Here is an 11,542-nt window from a genome sequence, read left to right as displayed (position 1 = left end):
AAAACATGCATGGTAGGCTGATTGGCCTCTCTAAATTTTCTGTGGGTATGGGTGTGAGTGAGCATGGCTGTCCGTCTGCTTGTGCCCTGCGATCAGCTGGCCACCAATTCAGGGTGTCCACTGCCTTTGTACTGGAGTCAGCTGGGATAGGTTTCAGCACCCCCCGCGACCCTAATGAGGATAAAGCGGTTCAGAAAATGAATGAATGAAAGGTCGTACGTGTAGAATGCAAAACTGGGGGAATCTGTGGACAACGTGATGGAAACCATAAAGCCACTAAAATATAAACAATATTTTAGAGTTGCATTCACACAATTTCTGGTTGTAGTTAATGTGCAATTTTAAATAGGGTGGAATATTGAACCATCTGCGCTACAAATATCAGCGCATCTTACTGTACAACGAATTCAAAGCTCAGTTGGAAGTCTCCATCACGCCAAACTCCAAAATCCAAATCAGCACAAGGTGGCGCCAAAGTTTCACTTTTCATGTAGAACAGCAACTGAGCCAGATAATGAGGCTAATCTAATTTCGAGGCAGTCACATTCATTCGTCTTCTGAACCGCTTATCCTCACAAGGGTCGCGGCGAGTGCTGGGGCCTATCCCAGCTACCTACGGAAACTAGGCAGGAAACACCCTAGATCAGGGGTGTCAAACTCATTTGGCATCGTGGGCCACATACGGCCTAGGGAGATGTCAAGTGGGCCGGACCATTAAAATTATACCATGCTCTGCTATAAATAACCAAAATATCATGTCTTTCCTTTTGGTGTAAAGAAGCACAAGAACATTAGGAAAATATTGAAATTTAATGAACTATCCTTTTACAAAACATTTCATGAAACACCTCATATTTCCTTAGACAAATGTGCAATTTACTTTTATCATTCACAAATATGCATTGCAACTGATCCCACTGATTGTACAAAGGCACAAAACTTTAATTGGTACTGAAAAATATAGTAATGCACTTGGATAACTTTATTCATCCCGTATTCGGGAAATTTCGTTGTTCCAGTGGCAAGAGGGTGAGGATGCAGGAATAAGAAAGACATTTTAGACATAAATAGATAGGTAATAGATAGGTAATAAGTAGGTCAAGAAATAAATACATGAATAAATATATAATTAAATAAGCGTGTTGCTTAGGACATATATACATACATACATACACATAAATGTACATGCATGCATACGGTAGGTCTTAACACACAGCCATTTTTTGTTAAAGAGCCTGACAGCTGATGGGAGGAAGGATCTGCGGAAGCGCTCCTTCCTGCAATGAGGGTGCCGCAGTCTATTGCTAAAGGAGCTTCGGAGGGACTCCACAGACTCATGCAGGGGGTGGGAGGTGCTGTCCATGATGGACATCATCCTGGTCAGCATCCTCCGCTCTCCCACTTCCTCCACAGAGTCCAAAGGACAGCCCAGAACAGAGCTGGCCCTCCTGACCAGCTTATTCAGCCTGTTCCTGTCCCTCTCCGTGCTCCCGCATCCCCAACAAAGCACTGCATAAAACACTGCAGAGGCCACCACAGTGTCGTAGAAAGTCCTCAGCAGTGTCCTGCACACTCCAAAGGACCGTAGACTCCTCAGTAGGTAGAGGCGGCTCTGGCCCCTTTTGTACAGGGCATCTGTGTTTGTGGACCAGTCTAGTTTGTTGTTGAGGTGAACACCCAGGTACTTAAAATTCTCCACGATTTCAATGTCTGTACCCTGGATGTTCACCTGAGTGGTCTGTTGAGGATTCCTCCGAAAATCGATGACCATTTCCTTTGTCTTACTGGTGTTGATGTAGAGGTGGTTTTGCCTACACCAGTCAACAAAGGCTGTGATGACTCCCCTGTACTCCAGGTCGTTCCCGTCCGTCACTCGTCCAACAATAGCGGTGTCGTCAGAGAACTTCTGGAGGTGGCAGGTGTCTGTATTATGTTTAAAGTCCGATGTGTAGAGGGAGAAGAGGAGTGGAGAGAGCACTGTGCCTTGTGGGGCCCCCGTGCTGCAAGCTACCACATCAGACGTACAGTCCTGGAGTCTCACATATTGTGGTCTGTCAGTGAGGAAGTCGATGATCCATGTGGCTAGGTGGTTCCTTACTCCAGCCTCTTCCAGTTTCCCTCTCAGTAGAACCGGCTGAATGGTGTTGAAGGCACTGGAGAGGTCAAAAAACATCATTCTCAGCGTGCTTCCCGCGTTCTCCAGGTGTGAAAGAGACCTGTGCATTAGGTAGGTGGTAGCATCTTCCACACCAATGCCTGGACGATAGGCGAACTGCAGAGGGTCCAGCTCTGCATTCATCAGGGGGCTGAGGTGATTGAGGATGATTCTCTCCAATGTCTTGATCAGGTGAGAGGTTAATGCTACCGGCCTGAAGTGGTTTGGCTCCCTGGGGTACGCAGTCTTAGGAACTGGGACCACGCAGGAAGTTTTCCACAAGGTGGGGACCTTCTGCAGACTGAGGCTGAGGTTGAAAATATGCAGAATCACTATACCAAGCTGATCCGCACACTCTCTCAGTAGTCTGGAGCTGAGGCCGTCTGGACCGGTAGCCTTCCTTGCCTCGATCTTCTTGAGCTGTTTTATCACCTGATCGACAGTAATGCAGAGACCGGTGGAAGAGGGGGAGGAAGAGGAGGAGGAGGAGAACGAGGGGGGAGCGTTGCTTCTGGTCTGGGGGGTCAGGGGAGTGGGGGCAGGACTGAATCTGTTAAAGAACTGATTCAGTTCATTGGCCCACTCTCTGCCGCCAGACTCCGGGTCTCTCTCGCTGTTGCCTCCATGGCCCGAAATAGTCCTCAAGCTCCTCCAGACCTCTTTGGTGTTGCCTCTCTGGAGTTGGTTCTCCAGCTTCCTCCTGTAGATGGTCTTACCCTTCCTTATCTCTCTCTTCAGCTCCTTCTGGACCATTTTCAGGCTCTCTTTCTCCCCAGACCTAAAAGCCCTCTTCTTCTTGTTCAGGAGGGCCCTTAGATCCCTGGTGACCCACGGCTTATTGTTGGAGAAACAACGGACCTTCTTGGAGGGTACAATGTTCTCAACACAGAAGTTAATATAATCTGTGATGCAGTGGGTCAAGCTGTCAATGTCATTACAATGTGAATTGCACAGCACCTCCCAGTCAGTGGTCTCAAAACAGTCCCTCAGTACCATGCTGGTCTCCTCGGTCCATCTTTGTATGATCCTCGTGGTAGGTTTTATTTTCCTCACCATAGGGATGTAGGTGGGGATCAGATGGACCAGGTTGTGGTCTGAGCGGCCCAGTGGGGGGAGGGGGACTGAGCTGTATGCCTCCTTTGTGTTGGCATACAGCAGGTCCAGAGTTTTTTGTTCCCTGGTGTGGCACTTCACAAACTGAGTGAAGGTGGGGAGAGTAGAAGCCAAGGGAGCATGGTTAAAGTCACCAGAGATAAGAAGGAGAGACTGGGGGTGTGACGTTTGCAGCCGGGACACAGTGGCGTGAAGCAGCTCGCGGGCGACTGTCGCATCGGCCGAGGGACGTATATACGCAGTTATTATGATAACGTGCGAGAACTCCCAGGGGATGTAAAACGGCCTGATGCTAACAGCTACTAGCTCGATATCTCGAGTGCAGAGTCGCTCCTTCACAGTAATGTGCCCGGGGCTGCACCATCTACTATTAATAAAAACAGCTAGTCCCCCCCCTTTCTTCCTACCGCTCTCCTCAGCATCTCTGTCCGCCCTCACCAGCTGAAAACCGTCCAAGGAGACGAGAGAGTCCGGAATTAGTTCATTCAGCCAGGTCTCCGTGAAGCACATAATGCAGATATTCCGATATTGTCGTTGTTGTTTGGTCAGCGCCGTTAGCTCTTCCATCTTATTGGGGAGAGATCTTACGTTCCCCATAATAATAGATGGAATGCTGGGTCTGAAGCGTCGCTTTCTCTCCTGACATTTTCGTCCAGCTCTGCATCCTCTTCTCTTCCTCTTTAACTCCGCGGGGAGGTCCAGGTCCAGGTCCAGGGGAATCCAGGTGTTGCGTAGCGCTAACAGCTGATCCTTTGTGTAAGACAGCGGAGGCATGGCTGAGTGGGTCAAAATATAATGTCCATAATTCCCAAAAGATAAACTAAACTAATAGCTCAAAGACTGCCTCTCGCACAACTTGAGTCTCGGAGTAGAGTCTTGAAAGTAAAGTTTTAAAACATTTAAGTTTGGAATATAATATATAAAGCAAAGTAACAAGTAAAATCTTAAGAGACAATAAAATGTCAAAATAAAGGATAAAAAAGCTCTAAAAAAGCCCTAAAAACACAGAATACGAGTGAGGGTTTAGGGAGCCACTGCAACTAGCAGCCGCTTTGAACGGCGCCTATGATGAAAAAAAAAAAAAAAAAAAAAAAAGTTTAAGATTAAATGAGACTTTTAAAGAAAGGAATTTTTAACCCACTTACACATACGCATATAAAATCTAAATGTAATCCCTGCGTGCGCCTTACAAACTAAGGAGAGTGATTTTAAATGTGTAATGAAGAAAGTGTCTGTCTCAGTGATGCGCCTTGTCTTCTACTCTGATGGAAAGAGTGCGCCCCTTAGCGGATAATCCATGAATTGCAGCGAATTAAAAATATTAATTCCATGTCTTTTATGCATTTTTCCCACTTTCAAATTATCCTGCGGGCCTGATTGAACCTCCTTGGGGGCCGGTTCCGGCCCGCGGGCCGTATGTTTGACACCCCTGCCCTAGATCCTTGGCCACACAATCGCAGGACAAGTATTAACGCTCTATAAGTATCCAAAATCTAAATATATTCAAGAAAAATATAACAAAACCCAATAAACGACCTGCCACAGCTGCCTGTTAAGTGTTGTTCCTTTGATGTTGAGACTAAAGAGATTTGGTGCACCAAGGCTTCATTTTGGTGCCCTATGACGAGAATGAGATGCGTCTCGTCTGCCCTCCCCCTGAACTCAGTGTCCACCCCCGGAAGGTTGGCTCTTAGATCTTGGAGCAAAGAAGTGGGAGCACCCCTGATGGACTAGTTAGCGCATCGGCCTCACAGTGGGGGACCTGGGTTCAAATCCAGGTCGGTTTACCTAATAATAATAATAATAATAATCGGACATAGGCCCTGTCGTCATTATCACAACACAAAAGCCTACTTGTCATCACACGCAGAAACAGCGTGTGACGAAATTGATGGTGCTTCTCCATAAGCTACGTTTAATCGGCAAAGACCTAATAAGTGTAAGTTACGGACTTGTAATTTGTCATTCCGCTGTTGAGGATACAGGTCGCTTACCTCTCGCTTACCTCTCACTGTCTTCCACTTACCTTTCCTCAGTCAGCTAGCCTTACCTGCTTACCTGTATGGAGTTTGAGACAAACAAGCATTCACACTCACAATTACACTGCCACCGAGCAGGAACCCCCAAAGCCAGGATAGCGAACCACTACACCAACAGGTAGTCTTTCCAAAACTTAGACATTTTGAAAATTTTACCCATTAAAAATGAATGAATATTTTCTGTTAGGGTTATTAGTCTTACCTTATTATATATTTGCTCGCAATGAAGAACACTTTGCTTTACTTAACTTATTAACATTAGAAAAGTTATTATAGTACATCTGCTTGCAACGATGTAAATGCTTTGCTCCTTAGTTAAACCAAACAACAGGAAGGTTGAATCCTCTTGGACTGCTGGAATGTTGAGAAGATCCTTCGGCTCTACATGACCTTCATTTGTTTTGAGAGCTAAGACGTCTATTGTAACTAAGGTCCTTGACTATTTGACGTCTCACTCCTGTTTCCCATCCCTCCCTTGAGAGCTGAGACGTCCATTGTAACTAGGGTCCTTGAAGCTAATAAACAGGGAAAAGATGCGTGTGACGCCAGAACGAACCTGGGCAGACAGAGACCTGAAAGGTTCGATTCTCTCTTGCAAGAAAACCCAGAAGATTGTCTTGTCTCTTTATTTGTGCATGCATTTGGGAATGCCTATTGGTGAACCTAACATTTTCATTTAATAAAAAATGAATAAAAATGTCTTTAGTGAAAAAATTATGGTTAGCGCGACGGCCTCACAGCTCTGGGGCCCTGGGTTCAAATCCAGGTCAGGTCCACCTGTGTGGAGTTTGCATGTTCTCCCCGGGCCTGCGTGGGTTTAAATCTTCACCATGACGTGAACGCATAAATAATCAATAAATAAGTCATAAATAAATAAGAAGTCAACATAATAAGTAGCGGCCCGGTGGATGAGTGGTCAGCAGTCAGCCTCAGAGCTCTGGGGTCCTGGGTTCAAGTCCAGGTCGGTTCACCTGTGTGGAGTTTGCATGTTCTCTCCCGGCCTGCGTGGGTTTTCTCCGGGTACTCTAGTTTCCTCCCACATTCACAAAAATGCACGGTAGGCTGATTGGACACTCTAAATTGCCTCTAGGTACGAGTGTGAGTGAATGGTTGTCCGCCTCCTCGTGCCCTACCATCGGCGGTCAGTGTCCCCCACCTCTGGCACCAGCCCCCGCCGCAACCCTAGTGAGGATAAAGCGGTTCAGAAAATGAATGAATAAATGATAATGATTTAATAGAGTCCACAAAGATTCTTTTATTCTATAATCCATTTTACCGGCCAACACATCTATAACCTTAAAGCCACTATGTTTGGCATAGACTATTTAATGTAATGCAAAATCGCGGGACAATCATGGCAACTTTGTTCTTATTCAAAATGTAAGGTTACCATACTGACAAAAAGATACAGAACAACGTGCTAAGTTATGAGCACCACGTTTGTAAGTGTTTCTTTGGCCATGAAATGAGGGGGAACTGAGGTATTTTTTTCAACAAAATATCAGCACATAGACAAATAATATTTCATTTGGAAATACATTGACAGCCTTCACAAAGATTATGTTATTTCTCCATCTATTTTACAGACCAGCTGACCAGATGTATACATGTACAAAGATGGTATCTTTGCCCTGATCAATGGACCGACATAAACTGTAACACAACGTTTGAAAGAACATGCCAACTTTATTTTTTACTTTTTTTTCTCTTTGAGTTTTAAATCAAAACTTTGAGATTTGCTAGCACCCTTTTTGACCCTATCGATTTCAAACAATACACAAAAGTACTACCACACATGGTAGGCGGTCTGTTTCTGTAATAAGAATGAATGCATTAACTTACAACCTTCTTATGGGTCTGTGAATTCCGGAGTTAGATGTAAACAGAGGAAGTGCAACAGTAACAAAGAGGAACCAAGTACAAAAAACAATCGACCAAAAGGAATGAAGGAACCTATGAGAGTATGAAGATAATTCTCATTTTTCTGACATATTTATTGCAAGGTAAAAACAGATTTACTTTACTAACCCTAATATATACATGTACATATAGTGTTTTTGGGGGGGGGTATACTGGACGTTTGAGAAATTGTAATAAAAAGGTGTTTATTACAGGTGTAGCCAGCACGAAGATGAAAGTCACAGGAGAAACTGGGAAGAGTATTACAATAACATGTTCCCTGGACGACACGTCAGATGCTGTCAAATACTTTTGTAAAGGAAACTGCAAATCTGATGATGATGTTCTCATAAAAAGCAGTTGGAATTGGAATTCAAAAAAATACCATTTAAAAGACTACAAAAAGAATTTCAAAGTTACAATCTCTCATTTAACAATGGGAGATTCGGGTACTTACTGGTGTGGATGGGAAAGATATATACTTTGGGATTTCTACAAAGAAGTTGTCCTTAGCGTTAAACAAGGTGAGTGGAGAAAGAACAGTTCCTTCACTACCACTATTTGATACATCAAAAATCTTCTCAGCTGGGGTAAAATCTTTCCAAACACACCCCCTAATAATCTCAATGCAAAATAAACAACTTATAACTAACTACCACATGCACAGAAACGTATTAATTTTATTACAACTGTTATAGAGGCGGCTCGGTGGAACGAGTGGTTAGCGCGTTGGCCTCACAGCTCTGGGGTCCCGGGTTCAAATCCATGTCATGTCCACTTGTCTGGAGTTTGCATGTTCTCCCCAGGCCTGCGTGGGTTTCCTCTGTGTACTCTGGTTTCCTCCCACATTCTAAAGACATGCATTGTAGGCTGATTGGACACTCTAAATTACCCCTAGGTATGGGTGTGTGTGCATGGTTATCCGTCTCCTTTTGCCCTGCGATCGGCTGGCCACCGATTCAGGGTGTCCCCCGCCTCTGGCCCAGAGACAGATGAGAAAGGCTCCAGCACCCCCCGTGACCCTAATGAGAATAAAGCGGTTCAGAAAATGAGAGAACTGTTATAGTTGAGGCCTCTCTTGAAGCCATAACCATCAATTCTATGTATACTGTTATCTTGTTCGGGCTCATAAAAGGTCTCGCCTGTCCCAGCCAACAGACAAAAGACAGACTTCAGTCTGGATCAGACACTAGTCCTTTTAAAAGGGGCATAGATACAAATGCTAATATACTGTATAAACACACAAACTCACACCGTCACCCAGCAGAAATCATGTGGCCTTCATGGAAGCCAGGCGAAGATACCGCAACGGCATTTATTAAGTGAAATTTTAAAAAAACAATTAAATACGATGCAGCCCGAGTCAACATTGAACACCACAACCATAGCTATAAACATTGCAAAATTTAATGATTACGTTTTCAGGTCTTTATTGGTGTACGACTATAAATCATCATTTGAGACCACATAAGCATAAATAAATATAATTATATACATATATGTAAATGTATATATATGTATGTATATGTGTATATATATATATATATGTATGTATATGTGTATATATGTGTATGTATGTATATATATATATATATATATATATATATATATATGTATATGTGTATATATGTGTATATATACATATATATATTTATATATTATTTTCAGTTTGATTCACTGCACACCCATGTCCTTTTTCAGCTTTACCAACAAGACAAGAAACAAAAAAAGCTCAGTCAACAACAACAAATCCACCTCTACAACGTATTCCAAATACGTCCTCTAGTAAGTCAAAAAACTATTAAATACGATGCAGCCCGAGTCAACATTGAACACCCTAACCATAGCTATAAACATTGCAAATTTTAATGATTACGTTTTCAGGTCTTTATTGGTGTCTGACTATAAATCATCATTTGAGACCACATAAGTGTAAATAAATATAATTATATACATATATGTAAATGTAGATGTATATATATATATATATATATATACATTTACATATATGTATATAATTATATTTATTTACGATATATATATATATCGTAAATAAATATAATTATATACATATATGTAAATGTATATATATATATATATACATCTAGATTTACATATATGTATATAATTATATTTATTTACGCTTATGTGGTCTCAAATGATGATTTATAGTCAGACACCAATCAAAGTGAAAATAATATATATATATAATCATTTGAGACCACATAAGTGTAAATAAATATAATTATATACATATATGTAAATGTAGATGTATATATATATATATACATTTACATATATGTATATAATTATATTTATTTACGATATATATATATATATATAAATCGTAAATAAATATAATTATATACATATATGTAAATGTAGATGTATATATATATATATACATTTACATATATGTATATAATTATATTTATTTACGATATATATATATATATATAAATCGTAAATAAATATAATTATATACATATATGTAAATGTATATATATATATACATCTACATTTACATATATGTATATAATTATATTTATTTACGCTTATGTGGTCTCAAATGATTATATATATATATTATTTTCACTTTGATTCACTGCACACCCATGTCCTTTTTCAGCTTTGTCAAAAGCTGAGTCAACAACAACAAATCCACCTGTTCAACATCTTTCAAATATGTCCTCTAGTAGGTCATAATTTGTACTTGGTCATTAGACATGTGCCATTTGTGTGAAACACACACTTCTGAGAAATGCTTTTGTCATTGCAGAAATGCCAATATACATCGGAGCTAGCCTTGGAGTGATCATTCTCGCCTTGGCATTGGTTCTTCTGATATATTTCAGACAGAAAAAAGGCAACGTGAGCACATATTCTGGTATGAATAACAGAGAGAAAGTCCAGTTCAGGGTGTCCCTCGCCTCATCTCAGAAGTTGGCTGGGATAGGCTCCAGCACCCCCTGTGACCCTTATGACGATAAGCAGTTCAGTAAATGAATGAATGAAAGTTCAATCTTAACACCAGGTGCAAGAACCAAACAGATGTCATTTGACCAACTATGTAAACTTTTTGTTGCTCTTTTTGGTTAACACACAAGACAACACACTGACCTGAAAGTGTTTAACAACAAAAGCCTATCTGATTTACGTTTTTGCTTTACTTTAATAAATGCTATAATCAATGGAAGATCAATTCTCTACCATTTAGCAACATGAATTAATATTTTTTTGAATTCACCCAAAATACTGGCAGCATCATTATCCAGACTTGTACTCTTAAAAGAAACAAACCTGGAAAAAAACATGAACGGTACCGTCAAATTAACACAAAAAACTGTAAAAGGAACTACATTTTTAATTATTGTTTTACAGCACACTACTGTATAAAATATGGGGTGGAAGTGACTTCACTGTGTGCCCTTTAATCATTCTATTCACCCAGGGTTTAAATAAGTTCTTCTACTGTGGCAGTGGTATTACTAAATACTGAGCCAACAGTCAAGTTTAGTTCTAGCTGCCAGTACACTCTCTTTTCTCTTTAAGATTTTTTAGTCACATTAGTTCACATTTTATAGGTTTAAAATAATGTCAATGTGTTTTTTTTCACAGGAAGGGAAAAAGAAAAACCCCTAAATTGTGCAACCAGCTTGAAAAAAAAGATAAAATCTGATGGTGAGCACATCTCAACTGCTGTGGAAAGCCATGATACTCGCAGAAATAGCAATTCCCCGAATTCTCCAAACAATCTACTATATGCGACTGTAACCCACAAGCACTTTAAGAGCAACACTGTCTCTCGTGAACCTACAGACATCGCATACTCCACCATTAAATTCACAGATGAATCAGCAGTGTACTGCAATGTTTAAACGCCAACGCACAAAACCAGACTATCACAGTCACATCTATTCATGTTCATATGTACCAGTGTGACATGCAAAGTTTGTAATGAAATAAAGTACTGTTTCTGATTTACTAAAGGAAATACATCCTCATTTTAAAATATGTATTTTAAATTAGGTGCTTAAAAGAGCAGTGGGTAAGAGCACAGCTAAGATGACGCAGATGCGAGAACAGAATCATTTGACAAATGAGTTTAATCTATATATCAAATATTAGGAATGCCAGTACAGTCATACCATGAGATACGAGCTTAATGCGTTCTGGGACTGCAGTGGTGTGCCGCCAGGGCCTTCAAGGCCTTCTCTGCTGGCCTAAGAAATATCTGAATCACAGACTGATGTTAATTATATTTTGTCCATGAATACTTATTAAATAATTCCAAATCGTCTGTTAGCTTCCTTTCATTGCTTTCCCCCTGGTTGCA

The 11,542-nt window shown here is 41.0% G+C and overlaps 1 protein-coding gene across 1 annotated transcript in view; it reads left to right on the top strand.

The window, feature by feature from the left end:
* LOC144076981 (uncharacterized) overlaps positions 1 to 11,394 on the top strand; it is a 32,711-nt gene extending 21,317 nt beyond the window's left edge. Inside the window, exons 3-7 of the mRNA XM_077604397.1 lie at positions 7,184 to 7,310; positions 7,422 to 7,730; positions 8,908 to 8,991; positions 9,986 to 10,093; positions 10,825 to 11,394. Coding sequence (XP_077460523.1) covers positions 7,271 to 7,310; positions 7,422 to 7,730; positions 8,908 to 8,991; positions 9,986 to 10,093; positions 10,825 to 11,084 — 801 coding nt within the window. The 5' untranslated portion in view covers positions 7,184 to 7,270 and the 3' untranslated portion in view covers positions 11,085 to 11,394. The remainder of the gene's footprint in view (positions 1 to 7,183; positions 7,311 to 7,421; positions 7,731 to 8,907; positions 8,992 to 9,985; positions 10,094 to 10,824) is intronic.
* Positions 11,395 to 11,542: the final 148 nt, after the last annotated feature.

The sequence above is a fragment of the Stigmatopora argus genome, chromosome 7, assembly GCF_051989625.1.
Source record: "Stigmatopora argus isolate UIUO_Sarg chromosome 7, RoL_Sarg_1.0, whole genome shotgun sequence".
NCBI classification, from domain to species: domain Eukaryota; kingdom Metazoa; phylum Chordata; class Actinopteri; order Syngnathiformes; family Syngnathidae; genus Stigmatopora; species Stigmatopora argus.
Note: the sequence above shows the minus strand (reverse complement) of the source record. Positions and strands in the feature narration are given on the sequence as shown.